This window comes from Sciurus vulgaris (assembly GCF_902686455.1).
Source record: "Sciurus vulgaris genome assembly, chromosome: 7".
Lineage (NCBI taxonomy): Eukaryota > Metazoa > Chordata > Mammalia > Rodentia > Sciuridae > Sciurus > Sciurus vulgaris.
Window position 1 is genome coordinate 143,002,822 of NC_136467.1, and position 26,104 is coordinate 143,028,925.

Genomic DNA, 26,104 nt, shown 5'->3' on the forward strand with positions numbered 1-26,104 from the left:
ATCTCAGTAATGACTCTACATATTTTTTAGGGAAATGCAGTGGACATCCCTGGGACTACATTATTTCAATCCCTAACCTAGAACTACAAGGAGTTAGAGATTCAGTGTTCTGAACGGGGATCATGAAGTCCTCCTTACACAGTTTGTAGACTGGTAGTGTAGACAGAGATAATGCATAAAATAGAATCACGTGAAAACTTTACTCCTTGTGTTGATAACCTGGGTTGCCATGAACCCTGCTTGTTCATTAGCAAATAATTTAATGATTCGTGAAATAACTGTGACATACATGTATGCATAGATTATGTTCTTGTTTTAAAATTGTCTAATATGACTGTAATAAGAGATGGATCAATTTCTTTCAGGCTTAATCCCATTCAGCTTTCATAAGGAAAATCAAAGGCCAGTTTTATTATTGCATCCCACAGGTAGGTACAAATACTTGCATTGTTCAGTAGATGTGAATTGGAGTGGGAGGAAGCAGGCACTAAAAACCACTCTGATGCTTTTGACATTTTGCAAAGGCTTACTGCTCAGTGTACTGGGTGCCAAAACTGCGGCAGGGGGTTTTAAAAAATGAAAAAAGTTTTTTTGCCTAATCAACTAGCAAGGAATTCCAGGGGACAGTAACACTTAAATCTGCTCCTCAATCAGTGGCAGTGAGGCGATGTACGTGTATGAAGGAAGAGGGGAAGAGTCACTTGTGGATTGGATGGTGTCGAGGTAGTGCCAGGGTTCTTTGTGTGTGGTTGAAAATGATCATTCTGCATCTTTATAAGGTGCATGCTTGTTTGGGGGATGGGTTCCGCAAGGGGGATTTTGACCTTGTGACATCAAAAGTCATTGACTGGTCAAGTTAGCTTTTGCGCATGTCCCTTCTTAAAGAGCTGCTTCCAAACTCTCCTTGAGTGGAGTCTGGAGGCTTTTCCTGAAAGATAACTTAAGCACTTACATCTTTCTTCCTTGAAGTTGTTCTTGTCAGGTATTTTGGTCACAGTGATGAAAAGATGACGAACATGGAAATCAGTTCCTTTTTTTTTTTTATGGGAAACTTGAAACTACTGCTTCAGTCTCATTATTCATTATTGATCTGTTTATATTTTCTGTTTCTTCTTCTTGATTCAGTTTGGATAAGTTGTCTGTGTTCAGACATTTATCCATCTCTTCTAGGTTTTCCAGGTTTCTAACATATACTTTTTCATAGTGATTTCTTGGGATCCTTTTTATTTCTATGATATCAGTTGTAATACCTTTTCCTTTCTGATTTTGTATTTCTCTCTCTCTCTCTCCCTCTCTCCCTCCCTCTCTTGGTTAGTCTAGCTGAATGTTTGTTAATGTTTAATCTTTCAAAAAATCAACTTTCATTGATCTTTTTACTTTTTTGTCTTGACTTTGTTTATACACTTACTTATTTTGCAACGCTGGGGATTGAACTCAGGACCTCACACATGCCAAGCAAGCACTCTACCACTGTGCTATAACTCCAGCCCCTATTTATATCTTTATCATTTCTTTTCTTCTGATTAGAAGTTGATTATTGCTTTTCCAGGTTCTCCAGGTGAGTGGTTAGATTATTTGAGATTTTTCTATTATTTGATGTATGCATTTATTATTATAATTTCCCTCATAATACTGCTTTTGCTGTATCCCATGGTTTTTTTTGTTTGTTTGTGTTTTTTGATATGAGAGATTGAGCCCAGGGGTTTAACCACTGAGCTACAACCCCAGCCCTTATTTTATTTTATTTTATTGAGACAAGGTCTGAGGTGCTTAGAGCCTCACTAAGTTGCCGATACCAGCTTTGAACTTGCAATCCGCCTGCCTCTGCCTCCTAAACTACTGAGACTACAGGCATGTGCCACTGTGCCCAACTGCTAGGTCACACAGATTTTCATATGTTGTACTATCATGTCAATTTTTTCATTTCCCTTTTAATTTCTTCAATTATTCATTGGTCATTGTTTTGGTTGGGGTCTAGAATGTCACCCCAAAGGCTCATGTGCTGAAGGGTTAATTCCCAAACCAGCCGTAGTTCCTGTGGAGGGATGTGGGAGAGTGATTGGCTCTGAGGGCTCTGACCTCATCAGATGGACTCCGGGGAGGCAGGACTGACTTGGAGGAAGTAGGCTCCTCAGGGTCTTCCTTGTCCCCAGCCCCTTCCTGTTCTCTCTTTCTCTGCTTCCCAGCCACGAGGACAGGAGCAGCCTGCCTTCACCTATGTGCTTTCTTTGCCTTCTGCTATGTGTGCTACCTCACCTCAGGCCCAAAGCAATGGAGCCACCCACCATAGACTGACACCTCTGAAACCATGAGCCAAAATAAATCGTTGGATCTTTATATTGGTTTTTAATCAGGCATTTTGGTCCCAGTGATGGCAAGCGGACTATCAAGTCATTGAGGAGCATGTCATTCAATTTCTATGCATTGACATGCTTTGTTTTCTTCTTATTGCTTTGTAGTTTCATTGCATTGTGGCCTGAAAAATACATCTATGATTTCAACTTTAAAACAATTTTCAAGCCTTGATTTGATGCCTAACCTCTGATCTATTCTGGAGAATGAGAAGAATGTGTATTCTGCTGCTATTACGTAAAATGTATTTGGTAAATGTCTGTTAGGTCAATTTGCTCTATAAGATGATCCAACTCAGGTGTTTGTTGATTTTCTGGCTGTATAATCAGTGTACTGAGGGAGGTAGAGTGTTGATGTCCCCAGATACTGTTGCTTTGGTGTCTCTCTCTCTCTCTCTCTCTCTCGATCTAATAATATTTTCTTTATATATTTGGGCACTCCAGTGTTGGGTGCATATGTATTTGCAATTGTTATATCTTCTTGTTGAATTGATCCTTTATCAACATACAATGACCCTGTTTTTCTCTTTTTATAGTTTTTGATTTAAAGTTTGCTTTATCTGATATCAGTGTAGCTACTCCTACTTGCCTTTGATTTCTCCTTGTGTGGTATATGTTGTTTTCAACCCTTTACTTTTGCACAATGAAATCTTTACCAGTGAAGTGAATTTCTTCTAGGCAGCATATAGTTGGGTCTTGTATTGTTCATTGAGTTAGTCTATGTCTTTTGATTGGTGAATTTAAACCATTTACATTAAGGGTTATTATCAATTGATATGAACTTCCTCCATTTTGCTAATTGTTTTCTGCTTGTTTTTTATATTGTTTGTTTCTGCCACTTATTTTTGCAATTTGTAGTTTTTATATCATGCTAATATTCTTTCATGTATATTCTTCTAATGAGTCTTATACACATGTATTTTCTTGATGGTGGTTTGTATCATTTATGTTTCCAGTGTAGAACTAGAACTCTATTAGGCATTTCTTATAGGTCTGGTCTGGTAATAATGAATTCTCTCAGATCCCAATTATCTGGAAAATACATTATTTCTTCCATTCTGAAGGATGGTTTTTCTGGGCATAGTATTCTTGGTTGGTGCTTTGTTCGTTTCTTTTTTTTTTTTTATTGTAAACAAATGGGATACATGTTGTTTCTCTCTACTTGGAGTAAAGGCATACCATTTGTGTAATCATAAATTTACATAGGGTAATGTTGTTTGATTCATTCTGTTATTTTTCCCTTCCCCCCACCCCTCCCATCCCTCTTTTCCCTCTATACAGTCCTTCCTTCCTCCATTCTTGCCCCCCTCCTTAACCCTAACCCTAAACCTAACTCTAACCCTAACGCTAACCCCTCCCACCCCCAGTTATATGTCATCAACCGCTTATCAGCGAGATCATTCGTCCTTTGGTTTTTCGAGATTGGCTTATCTCACATAGCATAATATTCTCAAATTTCATCCATTTGCCTGCAAATGCCATAATTTTATCATTCTTTATGGAGGAGTAATATTCCATTGTATATATATGCAACAGTTTCTTTATCCATTTATCAGTTGAAGGACATCTAGGTTGATTCCACAATCTGGCTATGGTGAATTGAGCAGCAGTGAACATTGATGTGGCTGTGTCTCTGTAGTATGCTGATTTTAAGTCCTTTGGGTATAGGCCAAGGAGTGGGATAGCTGGGTCAAATGGTGGTTCCATTCCAAGCTTTCTAAGGAATCTCCATACTGCTTTCCAGAGTGGCTGCACTAATTTGCAACCCCACCAGCAATGTATGAGTGTACCTTTTTCCCCACATCCTCACCAACAACTATTGTTGCTTGTGTTCTTGATAATCGCCATTCTAATTGGGGTGAGATAGAATCTTAGGGTAGTTTTGATTTGCATTTCTCTTATTACTAGAGATGTTGAACATTTTTTCATATATCTGTTGATTGCTTGTGCATCTTCCTCTGTGAAATGTCTGTTCATTTCCTTAGCCCATTTGTTGATTGGATTATTTGTATTCTTGGTGTAGAGTGTTTTGAGTTCTTTATATATTCTGGAAATTAGTGCTCTATCTGAAGTATGAGTGGCAAAGATTTTCTCCCACTCTGTAGGCTCTCTCTTCACATTACTAAAGACCTCTACAATGAGAACTACAGAACACTAAAGAAAGAAATTTAAAAAAACTTAGAAGATGGAAAGATCTCCCATGTTCTCGGATAGGCAGAATTAATATTGTCAAAATGGCTATACTACCAAAAGTGCTATACAGATTCAGTGCAATTCCAATTAAAATCCCAATGACGTACCTTACAGAAATCGAGCAAGCAATTATGAAATTCATCTGGAAGAATAAGAAACCCAGAATAGCTAAAGCAATCCTTACCAGAAAGAGTGAAGCAGGGGGTATCGCAATACCAGATCTTCAACTCTACTACAAAGCAATAGTAACAAAAACGGCATGGTATTGGTACCAAAATAGAAAGGTAGATCAATGGTACAGAATAGAGGACATGGACATAAACCCAAATAAATACAATTTTCTCATACTAGACAAAGGGGCCAAAAATATGCAATGGAGAAAAGATAGCCTCTTCAACAAATGGTGCTGGGAAAACTGGAAAACCATATGCAACAGAATGAAACTAAACCCCTATCTCTCACCCTGCACAAAACTCAACTCAAAATGGATCAAGGACCTCGGAATCAGACCAGAGACCCTGCATCTTATAGAAGAAAAAGTAGGTCCAAACCTTCATCTTGTTGGCTTAGGATCAGACTTCCTTAACAGGACTCCAGTAGCACAGGAAATAAAAGCAAGAATCAACAACGGGGATAGATTCAAACTAAAAAGCTTTCTCTCAGCAAAGGAAACTATCAGTAATGTTCGTTTGTTTCAATTCAGGACTTCAAATACATCATCTTATTCTCTAATGGCCTATAAGTGCTAAGAAATCTACTGAAGGTTTAATGGTATTCCCTTATACGTGACTTGATAGTTTTTTTCTTGATATTTTAAAAATTCTCTTTGAATCTAGGTTCAGCCAAAAAATACCTTCACCAACGCTTATGCTACTAAAAATACCAAAAGTACAAGACAAAGAGAATAGGCTCCAATAATAGCTGGGGACTTCAACACTTCACTTCCCTCAGTACACAGATTATGCAAACAGAAAATCAACAAAGAAACATCTGAGTTGGATCATATTATAGAGCAAATGGACCTAACAGACATTCACCAAATACATTTCACCCAGTATCAGCAGAATACACATTCTTCTCATTCTCCAGTATAGATCATAGGTTAGGCAACAAATCAAGGCTCAAAAATTGTTTTAAAGTTGAAATCATATATTTTTTATACCAAATGGAATAAAACTATAAATCAATAAGAACAATGGAAAGTATATCAATGCATAGAAATTGAGTAACACACTCCTAAATGACTGTGAAGTCTGTTTTCAAAAACGCCTGATTAAAAATAATATAAAGGAGGAAAGATTTATTTTGGCTCATGGTTTCAGAGGTTTCAGTCTGTGGTGAGGTGAATTTTTGCTGGTCTGTATATCCATATCTCTGAAGACTTGGGACGTTTTCAGGTGGTATTTATTCAAATAGGTTTTCAATGCTTTTCCTCTTGTCCTAGAATTCTCAAAATTAATGCATGTATTTGTTCACTTAATGGTGTACCAAGTCTTGCAGCCTTTCTTCATTCTTTTGTTTTTTGTATCTGGTCTGGGTTAATTAAATTCTCAAGTTTAGAAATTCTTCTCTTTGTTCTAGTCTACTTGTGCAAGCCCTCCATTTTTATTTTTATTTCCTTGTTTGAAATTTTTAACTCTAAGATTTCTGAATGTTTAAAATAATTTCTCTTGGCTGGATTTCTCATTTGTATCCTGACTTTTTTTTCCCCCCTTCAATTCTTTGTATTTATATTTTCTTGCCTCTCACTGGGTTTCCTTAAGATCATTATTTTGAATTCTTTTTCAGGTATTCCATAGATTTATTTCTGGCTAAGATCTGTTTCTGGAGAATGATTGTGTGATTGTGTTCTTTTGGAGAGTTTGTGTTTCCTTTCATGTTTCTTGGGTCCCTAGGTTGATGTCTGTGCATCTGGTATAATAGACAACTCTTCCAATTTTATGGAGTAGACATTTTCTTTTTCTTTAGATGAGAAGTAGGTTGTCAGTTGGGTGTTTAAATTGAGTTCAGTTGTAGCCTTAGTATAATTTCCTTGGCTGTGATTGACATCAGCAGTACCTTATAAATGTTCCTAGACTGCAGTGTTTCATGAAAGTAGTTGTTTGATTTTGCAGTAGCAGAAGACTTTCATGGGTGCATGTTCTTGGGTCCCACAGAGTTCAGTACTGATGGAACTGGTTCCCGTGCAGCAGTTAACATGGTTTGGGTTGTGTGAGATGTAGAAGGGACTGTACATAGTCCCGTGTAGCAGTCCAAGCCTTGTGGTAGCAGCATCCATGGGCCCAGAGCCAGAGGGCTTAAAGGAGACCTTCCCCAGTTCCCTTGGGAGGAACGGAGGAAATACAGCGGGCCTTGACACGTGCAGCCACAGTATTGGAGGCACAGGATGGGAAGGGATCTTCTCAGGTCTCACAGGATATCACAGGTAGTACTAGAGTCTGTGATACCGGTAACTTCAGTCTCTAGATTGTGGGACACAAAGGGGACCATCCCCAAGTCCTGTGTTGTGATTTAGGTAGTGTTGGGGCTTATCGCACTGCTTCCCTGTAGCTGTGAGATCCAGACAGCACCTTATCCTGATCCCAAGGACCAGCATATGTGATGCCAGAGTTTTTGGCCCTAGCAGCTTGTTCCCAAGTCTGTTGGTCACAGCAGGTGGGGGAGGTGGAGGAGCTGGGGGGACCTTCCCTAGTTCCCATGGGGTGCGCACAGATGCTGCTGGGGATTGGGGGCACCAGTGACTGGATTTCTGAAAGTTCAGGACAAGGATAGGACCTTCCTTGGGTCTAAGGACAGACAGGTGATTCTGGGCTTTTGGCATCAGCAGTCACAGTCCCAAGGTTGTGGTTGAGTTGGGGAGTCCTTCCCTAATTCTCACTATCACCCTAGAAGATCAGAGAAGTTCCTGGCAAGAGGGGCTTTGACTCAGGATGAGTAGAATGTTGAAAACATTACAGAAATGAATTTAAGGGTGCGTGAATTAGAGAAACACAGAGGTACGAGGGCAAGGAGTACACATTCAAGGGAGAATGTGGGTCATTTTGACACTGAGCGATGGATTTGGGCTTCTCAGACTTTTTTTTTTTTTTTTAAGGAAACTTGGTGAGGGGTAGACATGGGAAGGTATGTGAGGGTGATGTCAGTCTGTTGATCACAAGAGGGCTTATGCTGGTCTGGTCATTCTCAGGACCCTTAGTCTCTCTTACCTGATCAATAGATAACTTTGGAAAGTACTGTGGATTATAGGTTTCTTTAAAATATCATCTCTCTGTTTATTATGTGGGCTAGTGCTCAAGATAATTTTCATAGGTAAATGAATGTATGATAACTTTAAGATTCACAGGTTTCCCAGAAATGTGGGAATGACGGGGCCAGGAGAGAGAACGGGTTTGGAGAGTGACAAGCCTGGGAGAAAAGTTGTTCTCCATGTCCTCCCTTTTGTCTCTTAACTATCTTTTTATTTCATCTATTCTGCCTCCCTCCAGGGTGAGTACAGGAGGTTCTGGGGGGTGTGGAGCAAATAGCTAGGTTCCTGGAATTCGGGTGGTCAGGCTCTTTGCCAGCTCCCACGGGGGGAAAGCAAGATTTGTTCTGGTAGCTGCAGTCCCAAGCCTGTGGGCGGGGGAGGAGACTGGCCCTAGTTCCTGTGGGGCAAGTGCAGATGAGCTTGAAGTTGTGACCATGGAAACCACTGGCCCTGAAGCCACAGGACAGCAAGTGGGCTGTCCTCTTCCCTGCAAGGCCTGAGGCTTCTGGAAGCATGAGGGGTCAGGCTATTGGCCCCTAAGGCAAAAAAGTGTCTAGAGGGGGCTTCTGTGGCAGCTTGGCTTCTCGGTTTGAGAGAGGCCCAGTGAGCTCCTATGTGGCACACACTCACTTAGGCCAGCCAGCTCCTCAGACTGGATTTGGAGCCTGTGAGGACTGTAGAACTCTCCACGAGTTAGGACTGCAGGTCTGCTGCTATGTGGGGGCTGCTGGCACTTTCCCACCTACCTTCTGGCCATGAGGGGTTCCATTCCCCACCATTCCCTTCTGCCTGGAAGCCAGGTATGAAGTTGCAGTCTGCTTTGTTCTTTCCTCTCGGTTCTCTTCCAGCTCTTGGTGCTATTTGGGGTTCCTGCCACTTCCCTGCTGGATTTAGAGTTCTCCCTCAATCACTTTTATCAAAATTCGGTTTTTGCTTTGTGGCCCTGGTTCTTCTCTGTGGCAGAGTCACACACAGGGCTCCTCTGTTCAGCCATCTTGGATCATTTCAGTCATCAATACGTTAATTACCAATTGATGTAGGGAGAAAAACCCATTGACTATTGCCATATATCTCAAAATGCTTTTGAAGAAATTCAGAATTTAATAAAGTCTAATAAAATAGTAGTAACTAGATATTCTAAAATCTGATAACTCTCAGTCTAAAAGCTAGCATCTTATCATTTAAATCAGGACCTAAGAATGGGAGACTTGATAACAAAGATGGTAGTTCTCCCTCAATTAGTAAAGGAATTCAATCTCGTGATTGACAAGTTGATTCTAATGTAAAGTAAAAGCAAAAGGCAAAGAAAAGACACGATTGAGAAACAAATTAGAAAAAAGAACAGCACACAAATCCAAAGCAACTAGAAGTGTGTAATAATTTTAAAATCTGAAATAAAACAGAAAACAAGAAAATGATAGGATTAGTAGAACCCAAACCCTTTTTCTTTGAAAAGATTAATACAACAAACTTCCAGTCACACTGATCAAGAAAATAAATAGAAAAGGCACAACTGAAATTTGGAATGAAATGAAGCAATATAACATATTTATAGAGATTTTAAAAATCATAATAAGTTGCTTAGTGGCATATGCTTGTAATCTCAGCAATTTAGGAGGCTAAGGCAGGAGGATTATACATTCAAGGCCAGCCTTGGCAACTTAGATCCTCAGCAACTTAACAAAACCCTGTCTCAAAATTTAAAAAGGAAAAAAAATTAAAAAAAGGACTGGAGATGTAGCTCAGTGGTGGCGTGCTTATGGTTCAATCCACAGTATCCTCCTCCCTGCCCCCTAAAATAAAAGAAAACATATTAGGAACAGCAAGATGTCAATAAATTGGAATATTTCCAAGTTACTTAAGAACAACCATTAGAGGAAAAAAAAAATTAAACCCCCATCTGTAATTTTAAAACAATCAGGTCTTGATATTTTAAATATGAATTTAAATTTTAAATTTTATTAAATTTAAATTTTAAATTTTATTAGACTTAAATGGAATAAATAATTCCTATATAAATGAGTTCACAGAAATAAGAGAAATCTCCCCAGGTGGTTTTATGAAGCTTCCATGATCATAACCCCAAAACAGGACAAGGATAATCATGAGAAGCAAATTATAGATCAGTCTTAAAATTAACATAAATACAAAAATGCTAAGTCTAGTAAACCTGATCTAGCAAGCAGTGTTTTGTGTTTGTGTACTGAAAAGGCAAAAACACAAAACACACAAAGAACAAAACACTAATGTAGGTGTGTATAATGAGTGTGAGGATGGCTTAACATTTTTAAAACCTTTTAATTTCTAACACCCCACTAATAGGATAACTCTGTGTGTGTGTGTGTGTGTGTGTGTGTGTGTGTGTGTGTATGTGTGTGTATCCCAGTAGATCCAGAAACAGCATTTGAAAAAGTTCATTCATTCATGATTAAAATGCAAACAATTGACAACAAAATTGTTTAGCAAAGAGAGACTGCGAAGGATACAGGGAGTCTCTCCATGTCTGCAGGCAACACTGAACATAATGGTGAAACATTTAAAATCCTTCACAAGAGAGGAATTTGTTTTCCTATTTGGCATAAATCTGAATCTAATAAGTTCTGGCCAGCCTCGGTGTTCTTTTGAGGGTTGTAATGTTAAATTTTAAGTTAATTAAATCAACTTCCATGCAGGTTTTTCTCCTACAGAGTTCTGCTCAAGGGCTAACATGAGGTAGAGGGGGGCTTCATCTAGGGGCATGGCTTTGCCAGAATCCAGAGGGAACCTTTGTGTCAGAAATCCCAGTTCACTCAGGAATTGTTAAAATGAGGCACCTCACAAGTCAGACTGGGCAGAAGAAATTGAAGCCAGTTCCTCTGATGGACTCATTTGTAGTACAGTGAAGTCAATGGGTTGCCAGTCTCAGTAGGATAAAAGTACAGGTGAGCCAGGAGAGCAAGTGACATGGGCAGCATGGTCAGAAAGGGGCCTGTTGAGAATCAAGATGTCTATGTTGATGACAGTCTGGGAGAGCAAAGCTGTGGTGGAATGGAGACCTGAGAAGCCAGAGCATGAAGATGGATGCTTCCTGTCCATCTTGTAATCACGACTCAGGGTGATAGGAACCAGGGCCAAGGAAACAAAGGGCCAGCAGGGCCACAGTCTAATGCAGATGGGGGTGTGAATGTTGCAGAGACGTTGCCATGAGCCAGGGAGCAAAGAGAATGCTTGCTCCTCCTGGTCAGCAGGTACAGGTCCATTGTTCTTTATCTGAAGTGCCTGGCACCAGAAATGTTTCTCATTTCACAGGTTTCTGGATTTTGGAATATTTCCGAGGGCTTTACCGGTTGAGTTTTCCTGATCCAAATATCCAAAATCTGAAATGCTCTGAAACATTCTGAGTTTCAGATTAAGAATGCTCAACCTGTAATGGGACATCAGAGAAAGACCAGGTAATCGAAACAGGGTATCAGGGAGGTGGCACCGTCCGAAGCCACATTTTAGTTAGAAGGAGGCAAGGAAAGATTTTCCTCCAGAAGAGGCCGTGAGGGTATTTGCTGCTGACAGACTTAGTTATAGGGACTGATGCCAAAGACCTGGGGAGGGTCCGGAAGGGTAGTGGATCGGGGTTAAGAGGAGATAGTCAAAGAAGCCTGAAGTCACAATGCGGAGGAATTTCCTGGTGGTGTTATGAAAGTTCACAGAATAAATACAGAATGTGTACCGCAACTCCCAGCCCTTTGTTCTTGATATAGTGTCTGTAAGGAGAGCAGCTCTCCCACCCAACCAGATTCTTTGATTATTATTTTGTTCATTCCCACGGCATTAAACAATAGGGCTTTTTTCCCTGCATTTTTTTATTGGTGCATTATAGTTGTACATACTGATGGGATTTGTTGTTACATATTCACACATGGACATAATAGACATTATAACTATATAATTTTTGTCTAGTATCACTCCCCAGCACGTACAGTAGGGCTTTTTACAGACACCAATCTTGAGATTGTCTCCAGTTTAGAAATCTGAACTAGGTTTCCTATGGAGACCATATGTAAATGTATCTCTAAAAGGATACAGTTCCATTTACCTCAGAGTGTAGAAATTGGTTTCTTAAGAGTGTTTTGTTTTGTCTTACTGACAGGAAATGAAGTGGGTGACTTTTAAAAAGAGTATCAGGGTTCAAAGTTAGGCTTTTTGATTTATTTCTGGCACTAAAAGGGTAAAGGTCAAAGGACTCTCATCAAGGGCAGGTGTGTGTAGGGTGGGGACTTGGATGATCTGGGCAGTGAAGAAGGACCTGGAAGGATTGCTGATGGATGCGGTGGGTGGTGAAGAGACACGGTCGAGGACAATGTTTAGGTTTGGGGGTTGAGCAGCTGGAGGGGGGCACTGATGTCATTTAAGGAGGTGCCAAGGACTAGGAAGGGTTGGATTTGAGGACCGAAACTTTATTGGGATAAACATTCCATATGATTTCTAAATGGAATCTAAATGGAGTCGTCAGATGGATAAGTGGCTGAAGCTCATGGCAGAGGACTGGCCTGAGAATGCAGGCGTTGACCAGACGTAGAGAGAATGTGCATAATGCTGTCCTGGGCCACTCCAGTGTGAGGCTGGGTAGGGGCATGAAGCCAGCAAAAGAGGGTGTCCAGGTGTGAGCAGGAGGTAACCAGGGTGGGGCATTACAGAAGATGAGAGCTGGTGCGTCTGTTCATACCTGCACACACAGTAATAGGTCTAAATCCCAGAAGGATGCACCTCAAAATGTCACCTGTGATGATTCTCAGTGGTAATAGTTTGGGTGAATTCACTTTCTTATCTTAGACTGCCCTAAATGTTTATGATTCATTGCAAAATATGAATTCCTCTTGTGCAATAAACTAAAACAATACTGAAGTTTATATAGAGTCAAACTTCTTCCTCTTCCCAACTTTCCTTCCAGTTCATGATTCAGAGATAACTCTCTTGATAGTTTGAAACATATTCTTAGACATTTGTTCTCATGCTTCCAGCAGAGTTATGCAAATATCCATGTATTTATATGTATATGTTTTTAAGTAACAAAATTAGATACTAAAAATGTCTTGTTCTTGCTCTGTTCACTCAACAGTAAAGTCAGTAACATAGGTTTTATTTTTCATAATTATAAAATATTCTATTTTATGGGCACAGTATGAGCTGTATATTCATTTCTCTATTGATGACATCCAGGTCACTTTAAATTATTACAAACAAATCTATAGTGAATATCCTTGTATACTGCATTACTTCTATTATTGAGAAAAAATTACCATTTTCTTTTGAGGAAATAATAATTAAAATAGGACTAAAAGAGGATGTGGAAAAAAGACTCATATTGGAATATTGGAATGAATCAGAGGTCCCCTGTGAATTAATTGTATTTGGTCACATGTAACACAAATCACACTCCAGAAACTAAAGCAAATAGGGTCTTTTTAAGCAGCAGCCCAGGGTGAGGTAATCCTTGCTGGTGGTGCAGCAACTTTAGTCACTAGGGACACAGGTCCTCTTAACTTTCTGCTCTGCCATCCCTCCTGTGACACTGGCTTGAAGAGTCACAGGATGGCTGCTCTACCTCCAGACATCTCTTCTATGTTCCAGGTAGGAGGAAGGGGATGAATAAAAGGAAAAGGCCAAGTGCCAACCCCTCCCCATTTTTTAAAATTAGGAAAACAATTTTCATGGAAGCCAAAACTAATAGATTTTTGTTCCCATCTTAATGGCCAGATCTGGGTCACAGGGCCTACCCTAATTGCCAGGGTGGATGCGGTTCATCTCTGGGGAGGTGAAAATTTGAGCATGTTACTGTTGCCATCCCCTCTTTCTGAAAAGGGGGTGGTGTCTGCTAATAAGGAAGCAGGGGAGAATAGACATTGGGTAGGTAACTGGCAATGTCTGCCATGCCTGAGTTAAATTGCTTGTGCTATACACAGAAAAAAATAGAGAAATCACACAGTGATCCTACCTGCTATTCTTATTGGGCATGAGCCCTGGGGTTTTGGTGGGATGGAGAATCTGTTGCTTTGTGTTACTCTGCTCCCATTGACAGCAGCTCATCCCTCCCTCTTTGAGCATCTGATTGGGTTGAATGCCAGTCTGGTTTATTAACGTGTAATTTTCCTACAGCGTGAGCCCCCAAGTCAAGCCAGCTCTACCAACAGAAGGCTGCCTTTTCTCCAACATCAGGAAAAAAACAAAACAACAAAAAATTACTCTGTGTTGGACCGTTGGGACATGGCCCGCACTCCTAGGTGACTTCAGGCAGTTTCCACCCAGCTGGAACTTTAGCTCTTAGCAACCACATAAATATGCATCTCTGTGTGTGAGTTAGTGACATAATTGAGAAAAAGGATTGGTATTCATATTGGCTTATTGAGTGTTAAGGGACCAAGAGGTGATGGTTAAAGCTTCAACTAATTATTGTGCTCCTTTTTCTTTTCCATCAGGCTAAACCACCTGAAGAATATAAAAATTGGTTTGCTATTGGCTCAAGCCACAAAGCCAGACTGTAAAGCTCGGTGCTCAGTTTGCTCCACTCCAGACAGGATCCCTGGGAACTCTCGACTTAGAATATGTTAGTAGTTTGCAATTTTGTTACTGCTCATTTGTTCACAAACATTAACCTTTTGTATTAAAAATTGCTCAGATAATAGAAAGTTCAGGATGTTCAGCAATTTCAAAAGAGATGTTGCTTTTTCTTATGATTTTGAAAGTTAAATTGATTTTTAGTTGTATAATGTCTTCAAGTTTTGTGCAAATCAGAACTTCAGCATTTATCTAAATATGTTTTGGTGTATCTGTTTAAAGGAGGAATTTAATTTGAAAACAATGAAAATGGCTCAGATAACAATGGTGGTCCATTTTGAAAATAAAGTTATCAGAATGATTCATTTGATCGCAAATATTTTACTTTCTTAAGCGCTTTGCAAAAACATCTTTAGCAGAGAAGAAATATTCTTCAGGTGATAATTGCTAAATGTTCTTGTGAAGTCTGAGTGCATGAATCTGTATATATACTGGAGCCTTTGAATATACTTTAGAGAAGTTAAATCCATATAATTTAAGTCCATCTACAAGTAATTTAGTTTATAATTGGATAAATTAAAGCATGAAGACTGAACAATTAACTATGTAATATGTTAGTAAATTATATGTAGCTTATTATAGTTTGCCTGAAACAGATGTTTACAACCCCAATTTTATTGTCATCTTTTGCCTTTAGATGTCCCCCTCCCCCCACCCCAAGCGCTGAGATGGAACCCAGGGCCTTGTGTGTGCTAGGCAAGCACTCTACCACTGAGCTACACCCCAGCCCCACTCCTTTAGAATTTTTTAATAAGCTGTGCTTCTGTACATTGTTGTTAAGTTTTACAGAGCATAAGAACACCTATTTTCATGCACAAAGAATTTGCGAGGTTAACCAACCTTGTCTTATTTAGGTATGTCTAGTTTAAGACTCACAATTTCTGATGACTTGGAGTTTTATGAATGTCCATGCTGTTGCGTTGATTGTCTCCACTGAAGGATGTCTTAGGAATTCCTATGGCTTCCATTTGCTAGGGAGCATACATTTGAATGCTGTGCAAATGCTTGAGTTAAACTTACATGGAGGATGTGAGGATTTCAACTATTAAGAACTCAATCTGCAGAAGACAGTAGGATGTCAAGGTAAACAGACATCAAGGCTGCGTACTTTGTGCCATCAAGGAAGTGTAAGCTGAGCGCTGACAGAGGGCGAGGTCACTTTTGTTGGGTGATTGGGGATGGATTCCTGGAAGACAGATACCATTGGAAATAGATCCCGAAGGATGGGGAAGGTTTTTTTTTTTTTTTTTTTTTTTTTTAATAGAATGAGGGAAGAGATAGGAATATAGGAGTAGAGACAGAAAAATGCAGAATTTGAGGCTGTAATACTATGGAGTAGTAATGGGAACTAAAATTTGCTAGGCCCAAACTTGAACCTCCTCCGTAGGTGAGAACTTTGGGTGGGGAATGATAGAACACAGTTTCAGGGAGATTAACCTAGTAGCTGAGTGGACGCTGAATTGGACATTCTGGGGGAGGTTATTGCAGCAATAAACACCCCCACTAGAATAGCATACTGGGAATGAAAACGAGGAGACACGTGAGCAAGTGCGGTGGGCGAAGGCTTGAAGAGCTGGTTTTGAGGATGGGTGGATGAAGTTGCCAAATCCCTGAGCTTGAGCAGACCCTTGGGGCGGGGATATATTGTAAAATAGCTCCTGAGAGTCGAGTCGTGTCTCATTAGGAAATCCTCACTGAGCACTGCTGGGCGCCGCTGCCCTGATGGGTGATGAGAATTCAGGGTTGGTCTTCAGGGGGCTGGCAGCCTGATGGGGACGGGGACATCAGTGAAACAGTTACACCACCGGGTGGGGCAGGCGCGCGGCCCTAGGCCCACTGCAGAGGGGGGTGGACCCCACTGGGGCAATGTGGAGAGGCAGCTGGACCCCTCAGCCCTCCGAGGAGGCACTGGGCATCGGTGGCCTCACCCGACCCTAGTGACTGCATGGCACCTCAGTTCTGCTCCCAGCTCGGGACAAATGCTCCCTCTTTTGACCCACTTCTATGGAGGACTCTCCATTACCATGTGTGGCCACAGCCTTATTTGTCATTTCTGATGTTCCTCTGTGCCCTGACCCTCCGTCCTCCTCAGTGGCTCTTGTAAGTACTCGCTTTGTCCTGGTGTCCCTGCGCGCTGCTGCTTCTCAGCAGGTTGGCCTGGTGTAAGCCAAGCAGAGTGTCATGAGGACTTCCCCTCTGTGTCCCTCCCACCCCCTGGTTCCTTCCCCACCTCCTTCCTGTGACAAGGAGAGTCAGGCCAGTTCTTTCCAAGGCCCAGGGATCTTTCTGGTGGCTGCCTCCAGTGGGGACTTTGTCAAAGCCGCACATGATTGCTGAGGGTTTGGGCAGGGAGGTGTGTTCTGGGTGTTCCTTGCTCTGGCAACCAAGGGTCGGAGGCCTCCCTTCCCTTCTCCCCACTTTCTTCCTGCTTCCTCCTCTTCAGCTCACCTGTCCTTAACTGGACTCAGATTCCAAGCACATGCGCCCTTTGGCTGTTCCATCCTTGCAGGAACCCCTCTTTTTCTTTATATCCTCACTTCTTAGAAATGGTTTTCATGGGGCTGGGGAGATAGCTTAGTTGGTAGAGTGCTCGCCTTGCAAGCACAAGGCCCTGGGTTCAATCCCCAGCACCGCAAAAAAAAAAAAAAAAAAAAAAAAAAAATGATTTTCGTGTATCTGGTTTGATCTCCCCCCCCCCCCCCCCCCCATGGTTTTCCATTCACTCAAGCCCCCTGCAATTTCCTAGCTGTTCTCAAGGACCGGACCTGATGCCTTTATTTCCTCCTCCTCATTTTTTCTTTTTTGGAATTGTAGCCTGACATCCTTGCTGCATTGGGCTGCTAGAATATTCTCTATTAACTTGGCTTCTGGAGTGCCACTTCCCCTGCCTCTGGCTGCTGCCTCAGTTCCCATTTCTGGTTCATTCTCTCTTGCACGCTCCTTAAACAGGCTCCTCTCTGGGAAGCACCTGGCTTTCTCTTTACTCGCTGGTCTTCCTGACCTCTCTCTTCACAGATGGTTACCTGGGCCCAGTGCATTTGCATCTGCCTATTGACTCCTCCTGGAGGATTGTATCTGTGCCTCAAGCCAAATATGTCCACCACTGACTCTTGTCCTCTACTTCCACAGCCTGTCCCTGCTGAGCCCGCAGCACTACTGTCCACTCCTGTCCCCAGCCTCAGCATCTTGAACTCAGTGCTCTCTCTCTTCAAAAGTATCATACCATCTCTGTGAAAGCGCCTCTATGATCTATGCCTCTAGCTGTTCAGTAATCCTGGCTTCTCCTACCTCTTTTCCCTGGTGACCACAAGTTTTCCTCATCTGCCACATCACCTCCTGTTAAATGCTGTGGTGGCTCCCATTTTAACTGAGACGGTCTTCTATCCCTATCTCTCACCCTGTGTTGAAGCCACCTCTTTACTACTAAAAGTCCCTCAAATGAGCCATGACGACACTGTCATTGTACCTCTCTCCCTAAGGTGAGAACCTTAACGTACTTCCAGGCTGGCTGCGGCTCCACTCCTCACATGCGGCCTGAGTTGCTGGCTCGCTGGCCTGCCCTATGGATTTCTCACTTGCCAGCCCCCATTATCATGTGAGCCAAATGCTGAAAGGAAATTTCTCTCTACCCATATTTATATGTGTATGTGTCCACATACATGTACACAAGTACACAGGTCTGTATGTGTGTATGCTTTCTCTCCAGAGAACCCTAATACAGTGTCTCTAGGCCAGTGTAGCTGAGGCCTGTCCCAGAAGCCTAATGAATGCATTGTGTGTGTGTCTGAAAGTTGGGTGGGGAGAAGTCTGAGTCCCAAGAATATACAGCTTAAGTGTCAATGTGCTGACAATTTTGATGCTTTTTAGAAAACTTGTACATGAAAAGAAATTAGTAAAATTAAGTTGTGCATCAGTCAAGGATAGATGGAAAATTTCTTTCTATATAGACTGGGATTTATTGAGTAGGAGGCCCAGCTGTACATAGTCAGTACTTTATTTTCTGTTCATTGATGGTGTGACTCTCCTATTTATGACATAGACATTGTTACTGCCCAGGTAATGGGGGAGGTTTTGATCTGGGTTCCAGAAGACTGGTCAATACCGGCTGAAGCACCTTTTACGGGGGGTCAGTAAACTAGGAACTTGCTTTTCAGTTTCTCTACTGGGACCACAGATTTCTTCATGTGGTGTTAAAAAATAACTATTCAGTGGCCCTTGCTAAGGCCTGGTAAGTCTGACTTTGCTCAGACCCATTGTGGTAGGTGTGGGGCCCACTGTAATGGGATTCTGCAGTGGAGGAAGACTGGATTCAGCTCTGAATACAGCATGGGCAAGTGGGAATTATAACCAGGGAGCAGGACAGGGATCCATGGATAAAAATTTACAAAGAAAACATCAGGGGCCAGGGGATTCTAGACAAACCTAACAGGATTCTTGCTGGCCACAGGCCAGTGTGATTGGACACCTAGGGGATGGCGGAGGATGGAGAACCTGATTCGTATCAAGGATGACCAGACACTGTGGGGCAGGGTTCTGCTAAGGCTGATTTGATAAGGAAATACACAGGTGAGCCAAGAAGGTTCAGGATGCTGACTAAAGTCTGGTCAGGTGAGGAATCAGTTTGTCAATGTTGCAGGCATTTTTTGCCATTATATGGGATGTGGTGGCTTCGTTAATTTGACACCTTGGCAAGGCTGGACACCTGTTATTCCCATTCCTGTGTGTTTCTGGTTAAAGTGGGCAGTAGGAATGGTCCTGGAGGAGACCTGAGGGCAGAGGACAGACACACTTCATAATGTACTTGTATAGCTGCTTGTCCACTACCTCACCTCATTGCCGTGAGGCCGCAGCGGGGCCTGAGCAGCTCTGCCTACCTGGGTCCTCCACCAGCACCTGGACTCCTGGGCTGGGAAGCTAAAACACTGGCCCTGGCTTCTGCAGGCTGCCTTCCTCACCGAGGTCGGGGGCTTGTTGGTCCTTGAGGTCTCCAGCTCATGCAGGTGAATTCCTGCTTGCCCTCCTTCCCCCCATCAGCACCCACCTTCCTTTCTGCTCATCCTGCTCATCATCAGCACCAAACATGACTGGGGTTGCTTAGTCCACATCTGTGTCAACAAGTTTCTTTCTAGGCAGATGTGGGTCTCTCCTTGTGGTGACTCTTCTCAGATTAGACCTTGACACGTTCACTGGGCAGTAGGCCTGTTGTTCCCACTACTGGAAACACTTAAAATCTTCTTTAAAAGTATAGTCATTCACATTTGGTGTGTTGATTCAGTGGCCACTGTCTTTTTTCTTACCCCAGCAACAGTGGTGTTGCCATCTGAATTGGGAGTCAGAAGTTGTCTCAGCATGCACACTCAGTCCCTTGTTTAAGGTGAGGTGGAACCCTGACATGTTTAACAGTTAACATAAACATCTTTTTTATATTACTATCAGGGCATTATAGTTACGCACTGTAGTTGGGTTCACTTCGACAAAATCGTGTATGACATTTGATTTCAATCCCTGTTCCTGCCCCTTTTCTTCCCCTCCTACCTCCTCCTCCTCTTCCCTCTACTGATCTTCCTTACGAACAGCACATTCTTACAGGTGATATGGCCTGTGTTCCAGCCAAGATGTCCCCAAGAGCAGAAACCTTGTCTGTTCTTCTGACCATTTTATTCCAAACCCCAGCACCATGCCTGTCACGTGGGAGGCATTTGAGAAATACTTGCTGAAGGAATGCTGAGTTCTACTGGAGTCTTCAGTATTTTACCTCTGTGAATGAAATTCCCTCCTTGCTTGAATTCCTCACCCATCAAAACCAAGCTCGGGTATTGCATTCTTTATGGAACTTTCCTTGGTAAACTTTTTTTCATGTTTTGTAAATTCGTTCGTATTGGTTACACATGACAGTAGAATGCATTTTGGCACAATGTACACAAATGGAGCATAACTTCTCATTCCTCTGGCTGTACATGGTGCTGAGTCACACCAGGAGTGTAATCATACATGTATACAGGCCTTGCTGTTGAGAGGAAGGATTTATCTTTTATTTTTAAATGCAATTTTGATTAAGTTGGTTCCACCAACTATTTAAAATAATGAAGGAAAATAAGGGAGTCAGAAAAGCCTCTTTCAAAAATCCATCTCCCACCGCTCTATTGTCGTCCCTGTGCGGAGAGTTAAAATGAAGCCTCCTGCCCCCTGCCCTTCCTTCAGACACCCTGCCACCCCCTGCTACCACCCAGGACCTCAAGTGACTTCATAAATAGGCTTCAAGCACATCTATTGTAGCTTTTGTTTTGGGACCTGTGTCTTTGTTTTCCTTAACAGTCACAACTCTGCTCTCCACATCAACAGCAAGCAGCCTGTGATGTGCCCCATGCCCTTAAGTCTCTGCCAGGCTTCGACATAGCTCATTTACATCCCTGGTCCTGAGCAGAGATGGCCACCTTGATGTGGTCAGGCATCTATATAGGGATGGTACTGGCTTTCAGGGGCCAGTGTCATTTCTGCCTAGTATCTTCCACTCCAAACTAGTGCTCCTCCCTGAGTTACTCTATGCTGTACAGTAATTTATGATAATTATTTATGGTCTCTGCTTATCTAATTGGTCTTAATTTTTTCATATGAATGACCATCTTCTGAAATAGTTCAACTTGGTATATGACTACTACATTTAGGTAATGTTACATAAAAGTCCATTGCTCATTGAAATGAATTAAACACTTAAAATTACTTGCTTAAATATCATTTTATTGGTTAAAAAAAAATTCCTGAGCGATAGGTCATTTGGAATACCACACACACATATTAACTTCTTTGAGCCAAATAAGAAAAACAGTAACATGCTTTGCTTTAATGTAAAAAAATCAATTTATTATATAACAATCATACAGAATGCTTTTTATCTACAAAGAAAAATGGCTTCTCCTGTCTCCCTGTCCACCCTAATCATGATATTATGTTAAGATACACACGCTTTCAAAGGAAAACAAAAAAGTGATATCCTTATTTTCCAAATAAGTACCCCTCAGGAACATAAAATGATACAGAAATAATGGGGGAAAACTAAATAGTCTCTTACATACAAAATGCATTTTTTCCATTACAGTAACATTTTTTCTTAAACACTTCTCTAATGGGGGCGGAGGGGACTTTATCCACCAACATGTCTAAATAGTTCAATAAGTGCTTCTGATAGGTTGAAAATTTGTTTAATTCCATTCGAACAAATCTATTTTAGTTTTAAAAACTGGAATTAACAAATATGCTTTATTGTATTTTCATTCCCACAAGTGGAAATTTATGTGTAAAAACATTTTCCATTTCTTAATAGATAACATATAGTATTTCTTTCACAGTTATGCTTTAGAAAAATCACATTAAACATATATTTTGGTTTCTTAAAGTCATAGCACTTAACAGGTTAAAATATTTACCTGATTCAATTTCTGTGGCTCAGATCTCATAGCTCTGTGTACCTTTATCAGCCCTTGAATGGTTTAAGGCTCTGAGTGTTTAAGCTTTAGTAGAATCTGCCTCCACTTTGAGCGGTTTCATGCTGCCTGTGCTGACAGCTGCTGGACTTGCTCTACAGATGTGAAGCCCGTGGAACGTCCACTTGCAGGTGTGCTGGTGAGGCTTCAGGGCCTCGTTGGCAAGTAAGAGTAAGCTGGGTACAGTGACGATAAGCTGGTGAGTACATGTGGTCTCCCGAGTGTCGTTTTTACCTGGAATGCACTTTGGTGACAGATTTCAGCCTGTGTCTGGGAACTAAAACAGAACTCAAGTCCCAGTTTCTCTAAGGGACTTTCTCCTTAGTCCAGTCTGCATCTTGTCATAGAAGAGCAGTAACAGTCATACTCAGAGCTAGCCCTTATTTAAAAATGAATTCCTGGGAGTGAACAGTACACAAAATACAGTTAAAGTGAGGAGTAACGCAATGAGATTCAGCACCTTAGAGCAAGTCAGCTCTAGAAAACCATTTAGGAAATAGAGTAGCTGGGTGTGTGGCTCATGCCTGGGATCCCAGCAACTTGGGAGGCTGAAGCAGGAGGACTAAGTTTGAGATCTGGGCAACTCAGGGAGACCTTGTCTCAAAGACTGGGGATGTGGCTCAGTGGTTAAGTGCCCCTGGGTTCAAACCCCAGTACCAGAGCAGGGGTATGAAGAAAAAATGAGTAAGCAGGCATGAGACAGGAGAGGATCTGTTCAACAGAAATGACCAGCCAGAAGAAACAAGGCGTCACAGGGCAGGACATGTTCACCTGAAGAACACGCAGTGCTGGTCACCTTTTGCAAACAAGTGCAGAGGCCTGGGAAAGGGGAGCTGGCGTGAGAGGACTGCTTACAAGCTGGTCTAGTTTTCAGACAGGGAGAATTTCAAACTAAAGCTCGGGAGGGCACAGAAAGTCACCATGGTTGGCGCAGCGCTGAACACGCCTTTCCAGTGCCTGTGCCTCTGACATTAATGTCATGACCTAAAAACTTTTATTAAAAAGAAACGAGATGGGAAAGATGAACTAACCCTTAGAGAATATTCTTTGTTTTCATTCTTGGTGCAGTTAATAGTGACCAACAGCCCAGCACTGAGCGGGGGGGTGTTTAGTGCTTCCTCTGCCTTGGTGCTGGTTCTCAGATCGGTGCTGAGCTGGGAGAGGATGGGCTGAGTCTGCCAAGCTGGCACTGTCACTGTGCTCATCACCAGCCCATGGATCGGAGCCAGACCCTTTCCAAACTATTATACCATTTTCTTCCTATTTTCAAATGCCTAAATAACCTGCAAAGATTGATAGCAAGTATTTGGAATAATATTCATGAGTAGGCTCTCAAAATAGACAAGTTCAACATGCTTTACCCTCCATTTCTGTGAATTCCGGTTCGGTAAGTGTTCTAGTGGCACAGACATTCTAGGAAGAGGGCAGACTGGACCACAGTCCTCTTCTACCAAGAAAGACGCAGCCAGACGGAGACACAGCTTTCAGTAAGGAGCTCAGACCTTTACTGGCCTAGGCTAGCTAACATGGGAGGTGGACATGAATCTGAATTGTTAAAGAAACCAAATTAAAACAGAGGGAAACTCCTGTATCCAAAGCCCCTGAGTAGTAAGGATTTGGCAGAAAAATCTGTTTCGAATAATCTAATCTTCAAATTATTTTGAAAATTAAGAAATTTCACTGCCAAATCACTAATTTAGAATCAGAAGTGGTTGTGAGAATTTGATAAACAAGACTCTGGCCCGCAAGGGTTTACTACGTTTTTGTCTTCACTTTTTGATCCCATTTTAATATTTTCTGGGGTTGATTCCTTTATGTACTGACGATTATTGCTTAATGTAGATTAGATCACACCTATATTTACAATAAATGTTTTGTTTTGCAGTTTAATCTGAACAACACTCTACTCGAAGACTTGCCCTGACGTCGTGCTGCACGCCCCCTGGCTCTGGCGTGCCCACAGCTGCATACACAGCGTTAGAGTTTCTAGTGAGGGTGAGTCTGCTTGGCAGGAGGAGGGAGAAGGGCACCTGCTCTGAAGTTTCAGGGTCCAGCATCGCCGCGATGCTGACCAAAGCATTCAGTTAACAGATTAACCTAATAGCAATATATTAATACATTCTGGTACAAATGATTTATAAACTTAAAAGAAATTAGTTTATGCTAAAACATACAACTTTCAATTCAGTCTTTGCTTTAAAACAAGCTGCGCTGCTGGGCTGGTGCTGGGTGCGCTCCTGTCGCTGGTTACTGCGCTTTCTTGCTCATCACTCCATTCACTGTGGTGAAGTAGGTTTTGGAAAAACCGTTCCTGACTTCTTTTCCTGCAGGCAGCGCGTGTGTTTCTTTTTTCATTGGCTTTTTCCGGTATGTCTGTTGGATGTGTACATATTGAAGAGAAAAAGAAAAAAGATCCCTTAGTAAGGCTCATCTCTAATGACACATATGGTTAAAACAGTACATGATTTTCATGGGCACTGGACTTTCTACTAGGAATCTGTGTGTGAAATACGACCATGTTTAAGCCCCTAGTTAAAGATCAAAACAGGGCAAAAGCAAGACAAATGTGTCAATGTCGAGAGGCTGTTTCTTATATCTTATCTATATTAGGTTAGGATTTGCATATTATGGGATTAGTACTGAAATTTTTCTGCATAAGTTTCTCACTTGGAAAGGATGTAATTTTTTAAAAAAGATATAATGCACTTTTTCACTTATTATTCTTGCATAGAATAATGCTATGGGATTCTGGATTGATTTGGCTTCTAGCATATCCTCCCTTTTTGGTGCTGGGGATGGAACTCGTGCGTCCGGGGTGCTAAGCACCACTCTGCCCATTGAGCATAACCCCAGCTGGGCACAGCCTTCCTCTCTGATAAAACACCTAACTCTCATCGCATTTTTACTTTTTTCTTTTTTTTAACAGTATTATGAAGCCTCAAGGCTGAACTTAAAAGCTTAGCGTTAGGACTGAGCTTTGACTTGAGCTGGCCTGTGGGGCTCCCGCTGCCATTACCTACCCCTGCTGGGCTCCTGCTTCCTGCCCAGGAGCAATACCCAGCACCCCACACTCCCCACTTCCCTTTACCACTCTTCTGTGTGTGTGGGTGGCTTTGTTCTGTCGATTATTATTTCTTTAGAAATTCTGGAAACTAATCTCTCCTAAGAGACAAAGTCTAGTCAATCCAATTTCAGAAACAAAATCTAAGAAGTGTCAAAGGTTTAGTTCTCAAAGTTGGACTTTGCATTTGCTGAACAAAAGAACCCATCATGGTTTTATGCACACTAAAAAACAAGAGCATTTCTTGTCCAAAAAAGAAAATGAATATAATTTCAAAAGTACTATTTTGAATGTAAATGTATGTTTTTTTAAAGGAAGCACCCACTTCCCCAGCCCACAGAGGAGTGCAATTTACAATCTAGAACCCTCTGAGGCCGTGCTCTGTCAGAGCTTTCATAGATTCTTGTGTAACAAAGTCACTTTGAAATTGCATTTTGAAACTCTGTTAAAAAGAAAATGACACTTGATAAAGGAAAAACCAATGTAAGCTTTCCATACTAACTGGCCTTAAGGAATTTCATCCAAATAATCTACAACACCATAACAGATGATACTAAAAAAATTCATGTCCCTGTGCTTTTTCTCCTTTCTTGTAAGTTTCCTAGATGGGTCTTACCATACACCTGTTTAAGTTTTAGATGTCACAGTACAAATACACAATGCAAACAACATAGCTCGGTATTTCTGATAAGTGTTTCTCAATGTACTACACATGAAGTCTTAGTGCCCACTAGACTATGAACTGTGGTTCTTTGAGTAGGAGGATGTGGGCAGAGGAGTTAGAAATGTAAGTTTTACTTTTTCATTTACAGATCCAACATCTAAATTCATCCACAAGCATGTGTTTAATATCAGTAAAATTACAAATATGTAATGCAAAGTGCACATCTGCACGTTTTACTACTGAATATTTACATTTCACATACCTGAACATAAAAATTTAAGAACAGGACGACTAGTGTCATCATATAGGAGGACTGGAAGATGAGGCAACCGAAGGGGAAGCCACAGGGCTTCACGACGGCACTCAGCGTGTGTGTGATGGTGAGCAGGAACTGCACCTGCAGGGGGCGGAGAGGGCCAGCGAGAGTGAGGCGCCCGCTCCCCAAGCCCAGGGAGCTCCTAGGTGGACGCCTGTCACTCTCTACATTTTGCAGGAATAAAGCAAGCACAATGCTGAGGC

The 26,104-nt window shown here is 41.7% G+C and overlaps 2 protein-coding genes across 2 annotated transcripts in view; one reads left to right on the forward strand and one right to left on the reverse strand.

The window, feature by feature from the left end:
- The window catches only part of SYCP2L (synaptonemal complex protein 2 like), a gene marked incomplete at its 5' end in the record, with an annotated part of 104,671 nt that extends 80,696 nt beyond the window's left edge, over positions 1 to 23,975 (forward strand). The window contains 3 exons of the mRNA XM_079147404.1: positions 366 to 428; positions 14,241 to 14,368; positions 23,746 to 23,975. Coding sequence (XP_079003530.1) covers positions 366 to 390 — 25 coding nt within the window. The 3' untranslated portion in view covers positions 391 to 428; positions 14,241 to 14,368; positions 23,746 to 23,975. The remainder of the gene's footprint in view (positions 1 to 365; positions 429 to 14,240; positions 14,369 to 23,745) is intronic.
- ELOVL2 (ELOVL fatty acid elongase 2) overlaps positions 21,101 to 26,104 on the reverse strand; it is a 57,453-nt gene continuing 52,449 nt past the window's right edge. The window contains exons 7-8 of the mRNA XM_079147909.1: positions 25,848 to 25,982; positions 21,101 to 24,233 (exon numbers count right to left, since the gene is read on the reverse strand). Of these exons, the coding sequence (XP_079004035.1) occupies positions 24,108 to 24,233; positions 25,848 to 25,982 (261 nt within the window). The 3' untranslated portion in view covers positions 21,101 to 24,107. The remainder of the gene's footprint in view (positions 24,234 to 25,847; positions 25,983 to 26,104) is intronic.